Source organism: Chanos chanos, chromosome 2, assembly GCF_902362185.1.
Source record: "Chanos chanos chromosome 2, fChaCha1.1, whole genome shotgun sequence".
Classification (NCBI taxonomy): domain Eukaryota; kingdom Metazoa; phylum Chordata; class Actinopteri; order Gonorynchiformes; family Chanidae; genus Chanos; species Chanos chanos.
Genome location: NC_044496.1, coordinates 42,047,304 through 42,069,737, shown reverse-complemented (window position 1 = coordinate 42,069,737; position 22,434 = coordinate 42,047,304). Strand labels below are relative to the sequence as shown.

Genomic DNA, 22,434 nt, shown 5'->3' with positions numbered 1-22,434 from the left:
CTGGTATGACTGTTGGAAGGCTGCAGACAGAGAAGTGAGAAGTTTGATCATTTCCACATGGCACTTGTTAAAAGTTTCGGGCTGCGGCAGATGTTGAAATTATTCCCAGACTGCATCTCAGACTCAGTGCTGTGATCTCAGTCGGAGGTCAACGCCAAAGATGTTCAAACCAAAAAGTAAAGGAAATGCATAGATAATGTAGTATATTTACAGTAGAACTGATATTTTCCATTTTTAGAGAGATGTTTGTGGACTCTGAATTGGTATGTAGTCCTTTTATAGATTTTTGTTTTTTTAAACTATGCAAATTTTTTTGTTCAGACTAAGACTGAGCTTTTGTGTTTGTGTACTGATGAAATGTGAAACAGATGCACCACCAGCGTGTCCTTTTGTTTAAGCCTTTGGTCTAATTACAGTGTGGTGTGTTTGTCTGTGTGTTTTCTCAGCATGTGACTGTGATCCCAGAGGTATTGCTGAACCCCAGTGTAATAAGGCGACAGGTCAGTGCGTGTGTGTGGAAGGAGTGTCGGGGCCACGCTGCGATACGTGTGCGCGGGGTTATTCTGGAGAGTTCCCTAACTGTGAACGCTGTCATCAGTGTTTCGCTGACTGGGACTTGATCGTGGGTGACCTCACCAACCAAACGTACAGACTGGTACAGAAAGTCAACACCATTAAAACCAGTGGCATCACTGGACCGTACCAGGACACCATCAATAACATAGAGAGAAATGCCAACACCATCCGAAATATTCTGGCTCAGAACCCTGCTACCCAGCCCCTCACTGAGATACAAGAACTATTGGAGCAAGCCACGTAAGTCACGCACACACACACACATTCACACACATGATCGCACACACATATACATTTATACGTAGCACTCAGACCTTTGGCCCCGGCCTTTCAAACGGTCAATGTAAATGTCCATCACAGACTCAGAACACAGTGGTGGCGTTAAGTGGGACTCACTGCTTAGTAAACTTCTCACACAGCTTATTTGATTTTATTTTTACCAGCTTGAATATATTACTACTCCTTTTAGATTTTCCTGGTTTGTTTCATGTTAATAAGAGCAGTAGTTGCACAACCTCACCTGCATCCTCACTCCCCCTAGTGGCTTGTAGGAGAATTGGCACTCAGATAAAAAAAAAAACAAACCACAAGTGAGTTAAGGCCTGGCTTTTGTAAACCATATTTCCTTCAACCACAACAGCTGCCTATAAGAAACCACTAAACACCAGAGTTGCATACATCCAGCTCGGGAGGTCATGAGTTCTGGGTATATTTGTTCTCATCCTGTTGGTAGAATCCAGCTTTTATCCGAGAGACAGGGGTGTGCTCTCTTCAGGCAATCAAAGATCATATTCCTTGGTTTACATGAAAACCAGCAGGACTTTGGACCTCCGAACACTGCTTTAGCCTTTGGCAAAAGATTCACCAAGGAAAACGTAACAATAGCGACCCCTAGTGGTTATCTGCAGGGAAACATCTTTACAATACTTCATTTCATGAAGACAAAGAAAAAAAACAAATTAAGTTTTCTGCTCAATTTATTGGTTGTCGTAAATTAAAACGTTTACATATGTAGTACATTTTCAAATTTATGAAATTTTACCACAGGTCTCTGATGGAAGAGATGAACAATAAACTGAATACCACAGAGGACACCTTGTCTCAGATCAAGACTGACAACAACAGCACAGATACAAAGTTGGACTCTCTGAGGGAGGAGGCAGAGAAACTGGAGCGGACAGTCAAAGACCTTCTAGACCAAGTAGAACTGATCAAGAACTCTGATATTCGAGGTAAAGAAGAAGCCCACAGTGCATGAAGACAACACAAAAATACCGTTTTTTCCATCTACATCCTTTTTTATTCATATCACTATTGCACTTGCAATTCTGTTTTAATTATCTTTGGGTGCTGTTAGAGGCAGAAACAAAATCTATTTTTGTAAAACCTCAGCACTTGAGTTGTGACAGAGCACTGTGTACTGTTGTGGGAGCTAACAGTGTGGAGATTACTCTTAAAAATACATCACTTCAGCTTCGATACAGTATTGATTCCAAGTTTGTCTCTGTGGTTAACTTTGTGTGAATTATGTTTCTACAGGAGCCACAGACAGTGTAAGCAAGTACTATCAGCAGTCCCTGGCCGCCGAGGCCCGTGTCAACGCCTCGATGTCTGGGCCTGACAGCTTGGTCGAGCAGTCCTCCACCCTACGTCATCTGACGGAGGCCAGCATGAACGAAACTAAAGAGGACTTCCTCAGCAGACAGGAGGAACACGCCAAGAGTCTGGATGACTTGGCCGGACAGCTGGAGACTCTGGATCTGTCTGAGCTGAGCCAAAAGGTAAAATTCATAGTAACGAGATTAACAGGCTCTGAAATTATAAACAGGTCGTAAGCCTTGCACAGACATTTCAAAAAGATTTTATAAATATTGCCATTCACAATTGTGCATGTTTTGACACAATTATCTCATGTTTCCATTATAATATGTTACTGCTATGATAGAAAGTTTTAACTTTGAAACAGCTCAAATCAAAATGCCATCATAAAATATTAGTTTGGCTAACACAAGTCAGTAAAGCACCGAAGGGACAATGTATATTATAGCAGGCTAATTGTATTTTGTGTTATGGGGTGTATAAAGGGTGGAAGGGCTATGCTAAGTGCTAAGTCCTGCGCTATTCTTTGTATAATTGAAACAAAGAGTTTCTAGGCTCTATGGACACTCTATGATGAAACAAAACTGACAGTAAAAGTGGAGTTTGGCGTGTTTTAGTGACTCTGGCTCTGGGTGTGTGTTTTAGACCTGTGGCAGTCCGGCAGGATCAGAGGGATGCTCAGATTCGCCCTGCGGCGGCCTTAGCTGCGTGGATGAAGACGGGAACAAGAAGTGCGGAGGAGTGGGGTGTGACGGCCTAACCACTCTTGCCCAGGATGCCTTGCAGAAAGCCAAAGACTTTGACGTGGAGATCGCCAGTGCCATGGAGGAAGTGGACAAGCTCTCTAAGATGGTGAGTGTTAGTCAGAGAGATGAAAAGTGTTCTTTTAAGACGGTCCGTTTAAGAATGGATGGAGTTATAATGGAACTTTATACTGCAATCACAAAGTGTGCTCAACAAATCAATTCATAAAATTTGACAAAGCCCAGTCACAAAGTGCGCATTGTTAAGGACGTACACGGAGAATGTCTGTGTATTTTATTTTTGTCTGTTGTTTTTCATAGACTTGCTGATGTCAAAAATGTGAGAATTTTCTGTGAAGGAATTTACCAGTAATATTTTCTGCTGATTTAATAACTCATTGGTCTTGGTGTTGGTGGTCAGGTGTCTGAGGCCAAGGTGAAAGCGGACCAGGCCAAGCAAAGTGCTCAGGAAGTTCTTCTGAAGACTAATGAGACCAAACAGCGTGTGGACCAGAGCAATGAGGAGCTACGAAACCTTATCAAAAAGATCAGAGACTTCCTCACAGGTTGGCTGACGTTTAAACATCTCTCCTTAAAAAGCACGTACCATATTACTGTAGATGTTTACCACAATCACAACCCCGACCTATAGATGTCTATAGAAATGATTGGATGTGTTGCATAGAACTGTCAGTACAGCATGACTGTTTTTCTCAGTGTGACATGCTGTAGTCCATTTATAACTACTAATATCACCAATACACAGTGTTCCATATTGACATGTGATTGACAAACTCTAGCTGTCCTATGCCATCAATGCTAACTGTTGGTTAATGGATTATGCTCTAAGCTACATAGAGTTGGGGGTATAGTTTTTAGAATCACATATAATCATGTCTACCAGCCATAGTCAAGAGTCATTCCAAAACTGGAGCAGTGGAAGATTACTTTTAAAGTTACTTTACATCCATCAGCAATCTATATTGTAAGAATTACTTGCTAGAGAGATCTGTTTTTGAGTGTTCTGATAATTGCACTTACTCCTGTGGCTTTGGATTAAACTGAAAAGTGTTGATATCCTAAAAATTCTTTTTTTAAATCCAAAACTATAGTGTTATAATTCATTTGAAGTCAAATTACTGTTGCAGTGGTCGCGTATGTATGGAATATTTATATCTTTTCTACCTCTCTCTCCCTCTGTCTCTCCCTGTGTTTTGTCTGATGCCCCTAGAAGATGGGGCTGATCTGGAGAGTATTGAGGCAGTGGCCAATGAGGTGCTGGCAATGCAGATGCCCACCACGCCCGCGCAGCTGCAGAACCTGACCAACGACATCCGAGAGCGTGTGGCAAGCCTCTCCGGGGTGGAGGTCATCCTCAACCTGAGCGCCGACGATATCCAACGAGCTGAGAACCTTCTAGAACAAGCCCGCAAAGCTAGGTCAGACACACTGAACAATGTCGCTGTTCAATAAGCAAATTACTAAAACAGTTAATCTTTAAGAGTCATAGCTTTTATCTTATACACCTCTGAGAGGAGACTGATTGGAGGTTCATTTTTACACTACTTGGAAATGACCCTTGGTATATAAGTGGTGCCATTTGAGGATTTTCTGATGATGCGGTCAGCAGCTAGTATGTAGTCATTGGGCAGTATACATTCAAATGTCCCAGAATAATTTATTAGTTTTATAATACTATAATATTTGGAAACACACACTGGTGATATAATTCTTAATCATTTAAGATTTTTAAAAAATGATAGTCAAATCAAATGTACATTCTTAACTCTACATGTAAATTCAATGTGATTGGGGTTGTTTGGGGATATCTTGTGGCCATACTGCATTCGAGTTCCCACGTACTAAAAGTCTTTGTTTGTGTGTGTGTGTGTGTGTGTAATAGGAAAGAGGCGTCTGATGTAAAAGACACTGCTGAGATGGTGAGGGAGGCTCTAGAGGAAGCAGAACGTGCTCAGAACCAAGCGACTGAGGCCATTAAACAAGCCACCACAGACATTAAAGGCACTCAGCAACTTCTGATCTCAGTGAGTCTGCGTAAAATCAGTTTGTCATACTCTATCATTCAGTCAGTCAACCACTGAAGCTGGCATAAACAGTGAGCTGCTCTACTCAGTTATTGCAGATTTCAATGTTGAAAAGTAATTAAACTATAATGCATTCTTAATGTTACAGTGGGAAACGAAGTGTGTTTATATGAGTGTGCTGAGACTGAAGTAGGGCATACTGTGTGACTGTCACTTGTGAACCACTCTGACAAACTTTGTGTGTGTGTTGCAGTCCCACGACTTCATAAGGGTGAAAATACCGTGGCATTTTTTTGAAAAAAAGGAGACAGTGTTGGTACCTAAGGGTGTTGTATACTGCTGCAGGATTCTCATTTGTCTCTGTGTCTCCTTTTGACCAGGCGGAGTCTGAGACAGCTAATTCTGAGTTTAAGCTCAGTAATGCCACCCAGAGGCTGCTCCGCCTGGAGAGAGATGTAGCTGTGTTAAAGGAGAAAGCCCAGAGCACTAACATAAGCGCAGACAAGACAGAGAGAGACGCCGAGACAATCAACCAGATGGCTGAACAGATTAAAAAGGTGCCGGTTTGCCTTGAATGTTTTTCTCATTTTCTGAGTAAAGTCTTGCACAGCATAAACTTTCTTTTGTTCCTGATCATTGCTAAAAGTCTGTATGTTATGTCAAATTGAATAATATGAATGATTAAAAATCAAACTCAGTTCTGAATGAATAAATAAAATCAAATAAATGTTTTTTAAAAATAGTTTCTATGTGAAAGGGGGCAGTCTAACTGTTTTCATCTCTGACTCTCTGCAACTCAGCTATCCATCATTAACATTTCCTTTATTTTGGTCTCTGTCATAATAACCCTTTGGTGGGTGTGTGTGTGTGTACACAGGACCTGGATTCAGAGCTGAAGGATAAGTACAGTGAGGTGGAGAGTCTAATCTCTGAGAAAGCAGAGGGAGTGGCAGATGCCAAGAAGAGAGCAGAGATGCTCCAACAGGAAGCCAAAGACCTGCTACTACAGGCCAGCAGCAAACTGCAGCTCTTAAAAGGTACAGAAATATGACAGCTGAAGACCCCCCCCCACCCTTTTTTAACCCTTCCTCCACACATCTCTGGACTTTTTCTCAAGATCAAGTTATTTTATGTTATCTTTTTTTGTCAACTTTGTTTGATGGTTTCTTAACATCAGACATCAACCAAAATATTTCTGATATGAGGTCATGTCTTTAACCTGGTCAGAATTATTGAGGTTCTTTTTCTCGTTCATTAGATCTGGAGAAATCCTATGAGGAGAACCAGCGGACGCTGGAGGACAAGGCCAGCCAGCTGGTGGATCTGGAGGCAGCTGTGAAACAGCTGTTACATGACATCAGTCAGAAAGTCACTATATACAGCACATGCTTGTTTTAACAGTAAAATGAACTAGGTTTCAATTACCTCCACTTACAAGTGGAAAAAAAAATAAAACAATGTGAAAGAAATGCATTTTATGACAAAATGACAAAAATGTGGTATTTTGGCCAGATGAAAGCAACACTTTGGCCTAGTGAAAGCATGTACTATCTGAGTTAAAATGAATCAATATGACATTTTCTTCCATCTCAATTGACCTATCCACTAACAAAGGAAATGTCTGTGTGGCCTGTGTTTTTGGTCACTGAACACATTAACGATAATGAGCAATCCGTTTAAAAAAAAAAAAGAGAGATAAAATGCAAAACACTTTCTGAAGCCTTAACAGGAAGTATATAAACCAAATGCTCTGAATGTGAATCACTGACTTTGTTAACCATGAGACTGCAAGGATGTATTCCTCCCTACTCCCCCAGTTTATTGGACTGTATTTCAATTTTTTAACATTTACTGACAATTAAAGTTGTCTGGACCAAACTTTTTTTATACGAACACAGCTAAATAAACATTTTTACAAGCAGAATTACTGGCTCCATTGTGGCTCTGTTTTTCTAGTATTTTGTAACATGACACATTTACACACATTTGAGCTGCATAGTCAACTGATATGCACTTGAAGTGGTACTAATGCTCTCAGGATCAGAGTGAGAGAGAGACCCTGAAAAAGATATGTGCTCAGTCTAGGGCCTAGTCTACACTGAGGAGAAAACAGAGACAAACACTAGTCTGATAAGGTAATGAAGACTGATGACAGTTACGTGACTGTGAGATTTGAAGCGTTATATTCTAGGCTCAACTAGTCAATGTTAGCCTCTTTGCACTTACATGCAAGTCAATCATGCCATGTTTTCAGACGATGGATCCACATTGTTTTAATCGATCCTTTTTGTTCCTTTCATACATTAGCCCGTGAGACTCCCCAGGTCATTTCCTCTCAAAGGAATTGTTCATTCTAAATTCCTTGTGGAATACATTCACTATATGCCTTACTGGGTCTGTTTAACATTTACATCCGCATTGTTAAATACATATTCTCATTCTCAGAGCTGACATGCTCATTACACTGAAAATTAACAGGATCATTCTCTCTCTTTTCTGTTACTCATCAGAAAGTATGTTTACATCTCTAACCCTTCATGCATCCACAGCGCATTCTGCAGTGCCACCTTGTGATGCATACTAAGGCCAGTGTTCTGCTCCAGGTGACAGGGAGAGCAGCCATTACAGGACATTAATAAAGGGCATTAAAGGTCAGTTCAACCAGAGCCCTGTCTCATCAACCATCATAACAAAGCCTGAGCCAGACAGCAAGTGTTTTATGTAGCGACCTGTTTAGTGTGACTGAGAAGTGACTCTGGGTATAAAGAAAATTTATCACCTGACACATGATGTTTCGGTACAAGTGTAAACAACGTTGATATATGACTTAACATGTGACACAGTGAGTTAGGCGGTGCTTGATCTCCAGACCCAAACCCCTTTATTTAGAACAGTTAAATAACATACTAGGGACCAGATTTAGCAAGTGCTTTGCTCTGATGAAAACTCTGCATCTATTTCTTCACTCAAGGTAACAAAGTTAAACTTGGAGAGAAAAATCTTAAGTCATGTGACACACTTTGCCTGTTCTGTTCCATCTCTTTAAATATAGGCTTTTTAAGCACAGTTCCCTTGAGCAAAATAAACAGGGGCACAGTTGAAAACTTGCTTATGTGCTCCGTAAATCTGGCCCTTGACATAATACAGGCTTATTTTTAACGAGTTTAATGTATGCATGAGGGTTTTCTCCAGAAAGCCCAGGACTGAGGAACTCGAGTGTGGGGACAGAAACAGTTCTGAAACAGTGACACTGCTGGTAGATACATACGCCGCTCCACTGATGCTCTAGAAGTTGATAGCTTTTCCGAATGAGGCTGCGAGATTAGCTTCCCTGAAAGCCTCAGACACCGTCTGGAGATGCAGGAAAAGGTTGGTTAGTAATGTTGATGTGTTACAGAGAGCACATAAGTAGAGTTGCATTTGATATGACCCATTGTACTATTTGCTGTACAGTGTACCTATACAACTGGACTCAACAGCACAACCCCATCATTTCTGAATGAGCCTGAAGCTCACTCAAATACTCAACAGAATATTAAGCAAATGATTATATGTTACATGCCATAAAATCCTATATGTTACAGTTCATGTGTGCATGCCCCTGAGCATTCACAGGGGATGAAAGCGATGGGTATGACTGGAGATGAAGACCTAAGCGGCTGTGAACAGGATCACTGATGATGTGTGTGATACTTACTGGATGAGCATGGCACACTCTAGCCACATCCTCACAGGAGGCTCCATATTCCATGGCCAGAGCTGCTTCATTAATCATCTCTCCTGCCCCCTGTGGAAAAACATACACTCTGCCTTACAACTGAGGCACTCAATAATAAAATAACAATAATAATATCTGCAATTGTTTAGTGCCTGTCGTAAAACAGCAAAGACTCACAAGGTAAAATATATGAGCATAAATAAATATCTGAATGGAGTTCAAAATATTTGAAAAAAAGTTAATATCACGTAGTGATTAATATAAATATTTAAAAAAAAAAAAACATTGTAGAGTGGTTATAAACGGAATAAATCTCTACACATCAAATGTCAACAATGTAGTCTTGCAGTTTTTATACTGGACTGGCAGAGTTAATTAGAAAAAAAGGACATAAACTGTGTCACAGTCAAACACGGACTGTTATGTTCAGAAATCCACAAGCCTAAACAAACCTCAGCCATGATGGAGAACACCACAGACGTTAGTGGATGAAAGTGAGAGTGAGTGGGGAGAGAAGTAGATGTGGACCTGTAATGTGACTGGTTTGACTGGTCACTCACCGTGCCCAGAATGTGGGCTCCCAGCATTCTGTCTGTGTCTTTGTGACTGAGGATCTTCACCAGGCCGTCTGTGTCAGCGTTGGTCTTCGCTCGGCTGTTGGCTGCAAACGGGAACTTCCCCACTTTGTATGGCACTCCCTGCAGGACAGAATTCACACTGACTAATGATCAGAGATTCAGTAACCAGCACAGGCACCAACAAAAAAATACACACTCACAGCACTGACATAAAATAACCGAACCTTAAACGAAAACCACGTTCATTATTGATCAGAGAAACAATAACCAAGCAGACCAGAGCCCGACTGTTATAAAATTTTCAGACCGATACCGATTTCCATATTTGAGGATTTACAAATCCGATGATACATCGGCCGATATTCTTTTTTTTTTTTTTTAAACACATAATATTAACAAAGATTTTCCGTAACCGTTTGTGTAGTTATTTAAGAGTCCTCACCAAGATAACATGACATAATGCAGTTTAAAAATAAACTTGTTTTATTGTCATAGATAGTATAGAACAAAATATATTAAAGTTCTGATAAATAATGCAGTAAGCTGATACAGAGACCTAGATGCTGCTGTTGAATGCATCTAATGCTACATGACTGTCGGCAACGAGGACTTTGGGATTTCCCACTATACGTTTGTAAGAGAGGATAGAAAACTTTGTTTGGCTACCAAGCCATGTTACATGCTTGTTCAGCTCACGTCTGTTTACGTGTCCCCTCTGGTTTAATAATTTCCAGTGCACCGACTGTAACTACAGACATGCGAGACACAGATATGTTTACTATAGAATAAGTTAAAATGATAGAGCCGTTGTTTGTTTACTCGCTAAAACAGCTACACTGTTTCATAAATAAACCTGCAATCAAGTCCGTCAACAGCTTAGCCTACACCACTCAACTACCGTACCGTTAAAGGTAATTTGAATGTTTGACCGACTGTAAAGATTTTCGCGATACTGCGGCAAAACTACGCACGGCTGACACGAATGTCATAACAATGAACGATCCATCTTCCGTCTCTCCGTTTCTTTTTTAATTGTCATTTAACAGCCATTAAAGACGCCGATGCCGAAATATCTGCAATTAGCTCATATCCGCGGCACGCCGATTTATCAGTGGGGCTCTAAAGCAGATACCAACTGGTGTTATGATATGGCACCTGCAACATGAAATGTAATATGAGACAGATACATAAAGTAGTCTGTACTTGTTGTTCCCTCATGAGACTTCATCCTGGATCCTTCCAGATAAAATATCTCTGTTTACACAGCTACTTCACTTAATGATTACCCTCACTGCAATAATTGTGTGTGTGTGTGTGTGTGTGCTGAGAGAGAGAGAGAGAGAGAGAGAGAGAGAGAACAAACGAACGAACAAACAAACGAGAAAGAACAGGAGAACTCACCTCCTCTTTGAGCTGCTCCTCAGTCTTGCCCACCCAGGCAACCTCAGGGTGTGTGTAAATGACAGATGGGACACAGTTGTAGTCGATGTGTACAGCTCCTCCTGCCATGCCCTCTACACAGATGATCCCCTCATCCTCAGCTTTATGGGCCAGCATGGGTCCAGCTACCACATCACCAATGGCATAGATACTGCACACAGAGCCCAAACCCTGGACTTAACACCCAGGCCTCACTGCCATACTTGTGATCATTACTTGTTAAATGAGACATCTGTTAGTTACATGTAGAGTTTTGCTAATTAACTGACGTACTTGGGCACTTTAGTCTGGAAGCGATTGTTGACTGGGATTCTGCCACGATTGTCCAGTTCAACGCCAACTGACTCCAGGCCCAGGCTGCTGGTGAAGGGTCGACGGCCGATACAGACCAGCAAAACGTCACAAGTCAGGGTATCGTTTTTACCCCCCGCTGCTGCCTCCACACTATGGACAGAACATTCATACTTGTGAAATCTTACAATAGCATGCCAGACAACAACAGACTTCACTTTTGTAAACATTCAAACAACTTTCATAAAACACTCAGTGAGTGTATTTCTGATTATTACAATCTTTATTAAATTATCCTTTTAAACGTAACTGGGACAGGACCCAGGCATTAATGAATACTGTGAGGGTTTTTGTCACACTGCTCTTTGTGTGCATCTGCACTAAGTGTATTATTCTGTGTTTCCTTACATCTCTGCATTCTCTGTTCACCTGTTTCTGTACTCTGACATGGAGGCATCCCATGTAAGCTTTGTATCACAGCAGCCAAATGCAAGACAAATGAGCTTATCCTCTAGTATTGTGCAACAATCACTGACCTTTGGAAATTTGTACCTGCACAAACCTACAATTGTGATATTTACCACACAAACATATGCAGATTTGTTTGTCACCGGCTCTGTAGAGTCTATAAACTCTGTCAAGTTTATACTGGTGGCCATTGATTCAAATCCAGACATCACAAACACATCCTAGCAATACTGCATGCTATTAAGCAGATGTACAGAATTGGCTCGTTTCGGCGAGAGGGCACTGGAAATGTGCATATGACCAAAATAAAAGTGACACGACTGCCCAGACTTACGCAACATCAATCTTTCCATCAGGCCTCTTGGTAGCAGCCATGACCTTGGTGCTCAATTTGAACTTAAGGCCCTGTTTTTGGAGAATGCGCTGGAAGTTCTTGGAGATTTCCATGTCAATGCCCATCCCACCAACATGGCCCAGGAACTCCACAGCTGTGACGTTAGCGCCCAGTCTCTGCCACACTGAACCCTGGGCAAAACAGAACAATGACGTCAGACACTTTAACGAACTGCACCCCTCCTGCACTACAACACTGGGTTCCTGCAGCAGCACAAAAAAAAGGGAAAGAAATACTCAAGGTGATCCTACAGGCAACACTGAATGACTAAAGTGACAGTTTCCTCAAGAGTTTGGTTTCGTTCTCTCACGCTCCTCCATTAAAGTCCATTCGGAATAAAATAAAGCTGCATGAGATTGCATTAGTAACACTGCAAGGCCTGTTTCTGAGGCTGAGGCAAGGCCTGAGTTCTCACCAGCTCCACACCGATCACTCCAGCTCCAATCACTATCAACTGTTCAGGAACCTTCTTGAGTGACAGTGCACCAGTGGAGGACACCACAGTCTCCTCATCAATCTAGGAAGGACAGAACAAAGAGAGACATAACATTTACTGTCTGTCAACACTTTTAAGAAATATCATCTGCACTGAAATGTTTTGTCACTTAAAAATATGATTTAGAGTCCCAAAAGCAGAGATGACCCTATGCTTCCTGAATGAAAAATGGTAAACATTTAGAGGATGAAAACAGAGAGAGCAGAGTTATTCAGTTTTAAAGAGACCACCAAGTCATACCTCAATTCCTGGGAAAGGAGTGACCTCAGAGCCAGTGGCGATCAGGATGTTCTTAGTGTTGATAACCTGTTCACCACCATCGCTGGTCTTGGCAGTGACCTGGTTCTTACCCGTTATTTTTCCAAATCCGTTCACATGTGTCACCTTCACACAAACAACAGAAAACACACAGAAAACAGTGCCCCTTACTAATTGAGACCAGATGCACATTTCACTCAAGCAATCTAATAAAGTAACATTACTCTGTGAAACGGAAAACATTTTTTCTGTAGGGAGCGGGTAGGGATTGTAAAAACGTGGGTTTAAGAACGAGAAGCTGAGATTTGAAGTTTTCTGGAGCATGGTCACAACAAGCATATTATTAGTTGTTGGGAATACAGTGCTTTACTTGAAGTCTAGCACTGGTTCAAAGCACATTTAGCAACACTTTAGCATCGCCCCTCTAGGCTATATGGACAGTAATTCACATACAAGTGAGTGTACATCTCACTCTGATGACAGTAACAGTAACTGTGAGTGATCCACACTTTACCAAATAAAAATAAAAGGAAAAATATGAAGGCTGTTGCTAGTTATTAAACACCATGGAGTTGAAAAAAAAAAAAAAGTTTCCATAATGAATAGTGCAGTCGTTGCTGTTGTGGAGTAACGGGTTAGGCTTTAGAAGGGATAAATAAATGGCAAAATGTTAAAGCTGTTGCTTAAACAAATGGTGTCATCTCTTCGGTCTATTGCACATACTCTGGATGGCACAAAACTCTGGGATATGTAGTTTTCAAAAGTCAGGAAAAGTTCTAAGACCAGTTTGGAGAAGCTGAGGAAAGGTCAGCTTTGGAGCTCACTTTGTTTTGTTTGAATAAGTGTGCAATGCCTCCGGTCAGGGCCTTTACTGCACCACTCTTCTGCGCCATCATCTTTTCCAGGTTCAGCGAGATCCCCTTGACTGCACATAAAAAAAACAAAACAAAAACAAAACACAATACATTTTAGACTTAGGTGACAGACAGTTTCCGACCATGTACTTCTGAATAAATGTACACACACAAAAACAGATGCGAACATTAAAAGCATGCCTATAGAGACCAATCTCTTCATTCTCAGCACTCAAGAGACACGTAAACTCACTTTCAATGCCTCTGTTTTCAAAGTCCTTTCCATGTGCGAGGTGATACAGATAAGAGTTGTTCAATAAAGCCTACAAAAGAGAAACAGTTCAGGAAGTTAGCAGATATGCATGTTAAAAATACCTCCAGATAAAGCAGACACTGTCACTTTCCTGACAGGCTTAAACATTAATGCATCATAATCTGTAAAATAATTTATACAGGACTACCTTTGAAGGGATGCAGCCAACATTCAAACAGGTTCCACCGAGAGTGGCATTCTTTTCAACACATACCGTCTGAGAAGGGAAATGCATGCTAAAGGTCAATAAAAAAAAAAACAACAACATTTGCTGATAAAAATAGGTTTCAGTGAAATTATGCATGTTGCCATTCCCCTACCTTAAATCCCAACTGTGCTGCTTTAATGGCAGCAACATAACCTCCAGGTCCAGACCCAACCACTGTGACATCAGCATCAACTGTAAGAGTATCAAGAACAGACAGGCCACCTTTAACATCAAGTAAAATTTCACATAATCAAAACTCCTTTGTAATAACTTCAAAACTGCTAAAGGTCATTATGTAGGCAGACGTTTGCGACATGTCATCGCTTATTAGGATAAAAGGACCAGTAAATTGTCTTACTTGCTGCCTTGTCAGCATATGTTCTCACTGATACGGCCGTTGCTCCATGGAGTTTGCAAGGCAGGTGCTGACCTCGCTGGCAAAGCGAACAGAATGTTCAGTTTTCATTTTGCGGGAGAACAACAACTAGCAGTACACTCTAACGTAACTTTAGACCAAAGAACGACCAAAAAACAATCTTGACCAGGTCTGATGGCTTGAGCTGGAGTTAAACCGTTTTCCAACTACGCAAAACTACTTGTTCCATTACTTGTTTAGAACCTTCAAAAGTAAACATCTCAAAGCCCAGGAGCCACAGGGCGAACTTAGACACACGTACTTTATTGGATTCAACAGAGGCAAAGGCTGACTATGCATAGCAAGAGTTAGTTTGGCTCTTCTCCTAGTATTCACTGTCGGCTAGTGCAGCTGAACTTATTAGCTCATACCCTGTCGTAACATACACAGCTACAAGCTAGCGAGGCCTTGACTCGCAGGAATCTGCATGGTGTTTGCAGTTTATCCCACACGACTCCTAATCTCTGTCGAACATATATTAAAGACCTTTGTGGGCCTACTGGATATTTACCGTGGCCAGGGTGCGGTAAAGCTGTGTCCAGGACTGCATTTTCTCAGAACGTCCGTTCGTAGACCGCTTAACCTACAGCACCCGGATCATCCAAGGACTCGCCACTTTACGCGTGCGCAGTGAGCATTGAGGCGGGGCCTATGCCTTAGTGTCGCTTAAAAATTACATCACATGTTCCCTGGTTATCAAACGCCATAGAGTTAAAAAAAAAAAAAGGTTCCATGTCCTAAATTGTGGTTTTGTTCTCATTGTGGAATAATGAAGCAAATTGGCTTTAGGAAAGCTAAAAATACGATATATTCGCCCATACCGGCTTTACCGAAATACTGCTTCCGCCTCATCGACAAACTGAAAGGTGTAAGTTTCTATGTTGATAACAGTAATAGTGCAGGAGCGCAAACTCATCAGTATGGCAATGAACAGTATTTGACCAACGATTTTAATTTGTTTATAAAAACAAAAAAATTAGAACTTAAACACGAACGAGCTGATTTGTTTCTGTTGTCACAGAGGCAATAAAGCACAAAATAAAGGGTTGTTCCTATTACTTTTAACTCTATGTCAAAAACACACTTGAGGGGAAGAAAAACTTTCTTGCAAAATGAGCGCTAATAAATTCATAATTCCTACACATTCTGTTGCTCCCCGCACCTCCCAAACCGCCTCCTGTTTTTTTTCCTCAACGGGCTGTTCTGATTGATAAACTGGATTAGACACCACATGAATGTCCAAAATGTATTATATGAACAGATAATGTGTGCCCCAGACATCTTCAACAATCTGTCACTGTCCCTGACATGGGTGTCACAGCATTTTCAGAATGAAAGACCTCATTTTGCTTCCTCTCAGTGTGGTTCTGTGCATTTCTAAGTCACATTTTCTGCAGCCACAACCACATCAGTGTGTCTTTGCACTGAATCTCTAAAGTTTAAGGCCTTGAGAAAGAACCTTGTGATTTAAGACGATATAAATCTCTGCCCATCGGCTGGCAATCACATCCATTTTTCAATCTAAAATGAAACTGTCTGCTGGTCTCTGCTCTGCTCTCTTCAGCTGTAAATATGACTGGAATGGTGGAAGCATATGAAATGCACAGTAAAGCAGGGAAGTGAAGGAAAACATACAACAAGATTTCTAACAACGCTTTGGTGTCACTGAAACAACAACAAAACTTAAGAATTCTTCAGATGACTTTAGCTGCATCAATGTTAGGGTCCAATGGTAAAAAAAAAATCTTTGTATAACAAGGAATTAAACTTTAGTTTACTAGAGTAAAATGTGAGCCATCCTTGACATTTTATGTTGATCTAGAAACCAAGTGTTACAGTTATGTTTAAAGTTGTCTCAGTTTTATGAGAGACATGAAGAAATTGTTCAGTTCAGCTATCTCCTCTCTGTAGTTGTGTGTTCTGTAGTTGTGTGTGATTTTAAGCAGTTTTTCCAAGCTTGATTACACTAGTTTATGTCATGAAACACCTCTAAAAATAAGCAGTAGAAAACCAAAAGCACCTCTCTGTCCTCTCCAAGGTAAAGTGCAAGCATGTGTTCAGAGCAGTCAGGGAAGATCATAATAACCAGTTGTGAGCTACAGAGTACCAGTTGTGACCATTCAAATAAAAACTGCCATTAGGCACTGGGGAGTTTAATTCTTCTGCTCATTGGATCCAGATCTGCCTTCACTTTCTAAATATAAATAATATGAATAAGAAATGTGTCAGGTAACACACACACACACACACACACACACACACACACATATATATATATATATATATATATATATATATATATATATATATATATATATATAATCCATTACAATTTGGGGGTGTGAAGGTCAGGACTAACCTGAATGTAACCTCGGGGACCTGCAGGAAAACTACTTTCTTTTAGAACATTCCTTTAGGAAAACTACATTTGGGGTGGTTGAGTTTCTCGTAAGTAATTATCAGTTGCAGGGACATTCGTGCATTTATTAAATTAGGAGGCTTTATTTCCTGTTTCCCAAATTTTGTGACATAAAGAGGTGAGAGAGTCTCCTCTAGTGGCCACATGGTGAAAATGACACACAAAGAGCAAAGTTTTAGAACACAGAGGGAGCGAGCGAGCGAGAGAGAGAGAGAGAGAGAGAGAGAGAGAGAGAGAGAGAGTGTATGTGAGTGCGTTTCAGAATTTAAAACATTTAATAGTTTTCTGCTTGCTGTCTCCTGTTGGTGACAATGCTCGAAGGCCTGCTGTAGTAGCACTCTCTTGGCCAAGAGTCTGGCCACCTGCTGTCTATCTGCCGCGAGTTCCTCTGGCATAATGAGACATAAGAGGATTACCATGGACAGCCTCATGCTGAGAGGAACCATGACTGCGTGTCCACTAACCCTCGCTACCATGGTCCAGAGGTGTAGCTAACCTTGTTGTATTAGCTACTGTAGATTGACTCATAATTCCCCCTCTCCTGATTTGGTGAAATGAGCTTGTGACCTTCTTTGGAACACTACCTAAAGCTACATTTTCATCGTGCTGCTTCTATAGGTCCATGGCTTTGTGCATTTTATGTATCTTTCTAAACACATATGCTTCAGCTAATCAATGAATTAATAATTAGCTGGTGTGCTGAAGTAGGTGTGTTAGAGAAGGAAGCGATATAAATGTGCTAACGGTGAGGCTGCAGGGGTAGGACTGGGAGACAGTATTCAAGGCAATGTTACGTGGAAGGTCACACCTGCACTTTACCAAATCAGTGGTGGGAGACTGATGAGCCAGTCTGTATGCACTGTGATCTATACACTTGCAAATGGTTTATTTCCCTGTATATAGGTTATAATATTATTATCGTATTGATATTCCGTTACTTTTCCCTGTATGTATTTATGTATGTATATATGTGTGTGTGTGTGTGTATACACACACACACACACACACACACACACACAATATATATATATATATATATACACACACACACACACACACACACACACACATACATACATATAGTTTCTCTTTCTTTCTTTAATTTGTATACTGATATATAGCTTTATGTTTGCTATTTGCACAGTTGTCGGAGTTGTTGCAATGTCATTTCACTGCTGTTGTACATGTACAATTATGCATGTGACAAATCTCTTCAATCTCTCTTGAATCTCTTGATGTGGCCTTCAGTGAGCAGGATCGGGAAACACTGACCTGTAGAACTGAATGGCGTAGTTACGAAATAATTTCTTTTGACAGAATATTTAAGGTTCCCTGAGAAATACAAGTCATTTGTTTCCAACGGTTCGCTTCCTCTAATCTAAATAATCAAACACTCGAAACGTCTGTGCTTTGCAGTATTTTAAAATCATTTCGCGACAGATCGGTCATAGACAGAAAGACGAATTGGAAAGGTATCATAGCAACCAGCATAAACAAATTCTGCCAGGCAGGACAATACCCATGATGGCGACCCCACGGGAACAGGAGGCTGCCGCTTATCTTGAAAAACATAAAATCCCAGAGCTCATGGATAATTTAACCAGTATGCTCTTCTTCTATAGACCAGGTAAAATACGTTTTCCCCTTGTCATTTCACTGCATCTGTGAATGAAAAAACTCAGACTTTCTTATCTTCAAAAAGCAAGTACCAAAGTGCGCTAGCGGGGTTCTCATCTCCGGCACTGCTGGTTTTCTCGTACATAAATTTCCAAAGGAATCAATCGATATCGCTTAGTAAATTTTTAAAATACCTATTTATTCATGGTGTTATTTGTAACTACCTTTTTGTCTTTAAGGTTTCAAGAATTAGTAATTTGCTTAGCTAGTAACTCTAAGCACCTATATCTCATCTACTTAAGCGTCTGTTTTACGGAAATGTCACCCGACTGTCTTACGCATGTAGAGATGATCGCCTCATCTGATCGCAAGAACATGGACTAACCTGTTTCCTTAACGAAATCGTAATGGTGTAAAATTGAAGAAAAACTGATGTCTCACTAAGATTGGGCAAAAAATGATGCCTTAGATCCTAAACGTTAGCTAATATCTGCTGAGACCTGACTTTTACAATCAGAGACTGATAAGTGAGGTTTTGCCTTTGAATTAATGTCCTTTGTGCAGAATGACAAACTCTCCACTTTTGTTCCATCAGAGAGACCACGTGATTTTCTTATCGACCAACTTGAACAGTTAAAGGAGTCCCGAGTCAGAGCAGGCCTCTTCAACGACTCCAACCTGGATGCAGTTTTTGGAATTTTGGATCCCACCCATCAAGGACACATCACCTACACACAATACAAAGAGGGTATGTTCTCAAAAATGCATCATTGTGGTCGATTGCTAATTGGGTTTATTAAACAAATCAGAGAGACTCTTGTCATGCGAATGTAATGATTTATATTTGTTGTATGCTCTTAAACCTGAGAGCAGGCTTCTTTAGAATAAGAATTAGAATCAGAATCTCTGTGATCGCGCACACACACACACACACACACACACACACACACACACACACACACACACACACACACACACACACTGTGAGCAGAGAGTAGTGAATTTAACCTCTGCATTTAACCCATCCTATACACACTAGTAGTGAGCACACACACACCAGGAGCAGGAGCAGTGGCCGGCACGCCTGCGCCTGGGAGGCAGTTGGAGGTTAAGTGCCTTGGCCAAGGGCACTTCAGCTGTGGATGCTGAGGGACAGCCCTTCCACTAGGAGGCGCCAGTTTTGGGACATTTTTAGGGCTTGGTTAATTTTGTTCAACTAGCTATTTGTGTTAAACTAAGATTTTCGTGTGTGATGAGTGGAATATTATGTCTGCAATATATCTGGAAGCAAATGTGCCTTGAATAGGTTTTTAAATGGCCCTTTATAAAACTTAAGGCCACAAATCAGAGAATAGTAGGGAGTTCAGTAGTTTTACAATGGTAACAGTTACAGTGACTCATATGGGTATTTATGCTATGAGAAACATCTCATCTTACTACAGAGATACCACTTTGTTATCCTGATTAGATGTGATGGAACAATCATTTTATGTAACATGTTATAGCCTATATAAAATAGTTGGAATGATCCTTACAATATTTACTGATTCCTTTCAGAGTTGGCTTGTGTCATTATCATGTCATGCATGTTATGCTGCTCACTCCTGTCTGTACCCCTCAGCACTGACTATGTTAGGAATCAAGAATATCAATGAATCTCCTGACGGTGTTGAACATAACAGAATCTCACAGGAGACTTTCAAAAAAGAGGCGTAAGTTTATTATTATTATTATTATTATTATTATTATTATTATAACTGTTGTTGCTGTTGCTGTAGAACCCTATTATCTATTGTCATTAAATAGTAATTACCTGTGGAAACCAAATTCAACTTGAGTTCCATATATGTCTGTACAGTTATAATGTATTACTGTCAATATATAAATACACAGGTACATAATTTATAAAGACTGTTCATATGATAGGTAGCTTTTGATAAACCTAACAGTTTCTATTAGCAATTATAGTGCATACAGAAAGTCTTCAATGTCTTCAGGATTGTCCTCTTTGTATTCTGATTACAGGGGACTGAACTTTTTTTTACTGTATCTACACTGCTCTGCCAAACTAATAAAGAGTAATTTGCATTGAAAGGCAATGTAACGTAATTTGCATTGCAGCAAAAGGCCAGAGATGCTGGCTTTCTGCAGGCACAGTATTTCCCTCTGTCAGTCTTTAGGTATTTCACTTGATAATTCAGGAAACAGCAAGGAAATTAGAAATGTGTAGTGAAATGTAAAGATGATTTCTCTTTCTCTTTCCAGGAAGGAGGGACTGATGAAAAGGTTGATGACATGACAATCCTTTTTTTTTAAAATCATTTTTACCATTATAAATTTTGTAGGTAGCCAAAATGTCATTCTTACTGTGTTCACAAGCAAAACTCTTGAAAAGAAAAACTAAAAACTTAGGACCTCTTTGATGTGGCAGCTAATTAGACACCTGACATTTTAGAGCATCAGGGCCTTCCTTATGTACAGTATGTGAAATTTACCCGATATTAAACTGAAAAATGAAGATTAGATGTTAATATCCAAACTGGAAGAGAAGAGAAGAGAAGAGAAGAGAAGAGAAGAGAAGAGAAGAGAAGAGAAGAGTAGAGAAGAGAAGAGAAGAGAAGAGAAGAGAAGAGAAATGCTCTTTTCCTCTCCTCTTTCCGACTTCCAAAATAAGGGTTAGGGTCTTGATAAGTCACAATACAGACATAACACAGTACCCTGGAGAATGATTCACGCCCTAAATAAAGATGAGTATGTAGTGTGGCATGAACAGTACTGGCAATGAGCTGTCACAGTTGTGGTACGATTATTCACATCTCTCATTTATATTAATGGTATATGCACTGACATTCATTTTTAATATCACTTTTAAAGTACACAGACAAATCGCATGACGAAGATATCAACAAGATACCTTTTCTATGGAAGCTAGTGAATGGAGATGAGGAAGGCGGAGATATGATATAATGAGATACTGTCAAGCCACAACCAATGAGGTAGAGAGAAAACTGTGGAAAAATGTGCAAAACCAATCACATTGCTCTGAAGGCAGCTCAATAGGAACTCCCATAGGGTAGCAAGTTAAGACTGACTCACACTGTATCCATGTGGTACTAATGCAAGGACAGAGAACAGTAGTTTCACCCCTCATGGTTTTCTGTATGATGTAACATTTGGCCATCTTGGGGAGATGGGGGATGCAGAGACATCTAAATAAAATTCAGAAGCCAAAACCGATGATCTGTGAAGACTGGTTGTATGATGGAGGCATAAAATTTTGAAATCCACACCTATAGGCATTTTAGAAGCATTGCCAGAGAACAAGGTTCTAACAATACAACTATGTGTCTTTGCTGGAGTTTGCCAAATTACATCAGAACTTCAGTTGGTGATGGGTGTTAAAGTGAAAAGGGACCAAAGCCAAGCTTTTTGGTCATGCACCTCAGCCTCCAAACTAAAAAACAATCTTATACCTCTCATGAAATACGGTGGTGGACCTTTGCCATTTGGAGGTTGTTTTGCATAAGCTTGACCAGGGTCTCTTGTTTATGTATATGCAATCATGAACTTCAGCACCTAATACTTTGGCCAAAAACCCTGGCTCCTTTGCAAGAAAAGCTGAAACTTTTGTACATATAACCTCCCTCAGTCTGCGATGGACTGGCGACCTGTCCAAGGTGTTTCCCCGCCTTTCGCCTAGTGAGTGCTGGGATAGGTTCCAGCACCCCGCGACCCTTATTAGTATAAGCGGCTTTGAAAATGAATGAATGAACCTCCCTCAGTCATTCATCATAATCAATCAAGCAGTAGTTAACTGACCACAAATCATTACAAATGTTTTGCAATGTCCTCATTTTTTTAACCCCAAAATTGTGGTTTGAATTAATGAAAACGGACAGAGGTTGCGCATTGCAAGTTATAGTTGTATGACCTCTGGAAACACATGTGAGTCTGCCAGGTTTCCCTAAAAGGAGCACAAAAAGTTAATATATATGTACAAAT

General features: G+C 40.5%; 3 protein-coding genes across 5 annotated transcripts in view; 2 read left to right on the top strand and 1 right to left on the bottom strand.

Annotated features, from left to right (window-relative positions):
- lamb1a (laminin, beta 1a) overlaps window positions 1–6,887 on the top strand; it is a 28,262-nt gene extending 21,375 nt beyond the window's left edge. Inside the window, exons 24-33 of the mRNA XM_030766978.1 lie at window positions 447–816; window positions 1,624–1,808; window positions 2,116–2,357; window positions 2,821–3,027; window positions 3,340–3,484; window positions 4,150–4,357; window positions 4,822–4,963; window positions 5,344–5,520; window positions 5,841–6,000; window positions 6,222–6,887. Coding sequence (XP_030622838.1) covers window positions 447–816; window positions 1,624–1,808; window positions 2,116–2,357; window positions 2,821–3,027; window positions 3,340–3,484; window positions 4,150–4,357; window positions 4,822–4,963; window positions 5,344–5,520; window positions 5,841–6,000; window positions 6,222–6,361 — 1,976 coding nt within the window. The 3' untranslated portion in view covers window positions 6,362–6,887. The remainder of the gene's footprint in view (window positions 1–446; window positions 817–1,623; window positions 1,809–2,115; window positions 2,358–2,820; window positions 3,028–3,339; window positions 3,485–4,149; window positions 4,358–4,821; window positions 4,964–5,343; window positions 5,521–5,840; window positions 6,001–6,221) is intronic.
- A 1,228-nt stretch (window positions 6,888–8,115) lies between these two features.
- Window positions 8,116–15,000, bottom strand: dld (deltaD). Of its 3 annotated transcripts, XM_030766979.1 has the most exons (14): window positions 14,908–15,000; window positions 14,340–14,415; window positions 14,094–14,173; window positions 13,922–13,990; window positions 13,714–13,783; window positions 13,431–13,531; window positions 12,589–12,732; window positions 12,268–12,369; window positions 11,793–11,983; window positions 10,973–11,143; window positions 10,661–10,850; window positions 9,242–9,379; window positions 8,661–8,750; window positions 8,116–8,314 (listed from the first exon to the last, which is right to left on the bottom strand). In XM_030766979.1, the coding sequence occupies exons 1-14, from the start codon at window positions 14,944–14,946 to the stop codon at window positions 8,249–8,251; spliced, it is 1,527 nt and encodes a 508-aa protein (XP_030622839.1). In that variant the 5' UTR covers window positions 14,947–15,000; the 3' UTR covers window positions 8,116–8,248. The 3 variants fall into 3 exon arrangements, with proteins under 3 accessions (XP_030622839.1, XP_030622841.1, XP_030622840.1); XM_030766981.1 differs by lacking the exon at window positions 12,589–12,732; XM_030766980.1 differs by lacking the exon at window positions 13,922–13,990.
- A 3,336-nt stretch (window positions 15,001–18,336) lies between these two features.
- Window positions 18,337–20,731, top strand: efcab10 (EF-hand calcium binding domain 10). The gene is made up of 4 exons (XM_030765350.1): window positions 18,337–18,442; window positions 19,028–19,180; window positions 20,054–20,144; window positions 20,698–20,731. Exons 1-4 carry the CDS (start codon window positions 18,337–18,339, stop codon window positions 20,729–20,731), a joined length of 384 nt encoding a protein of 127 aa, XP_030621210.1.
- Window positions 20,732–22,434: the final 1,703 nt, after the last annotated feature.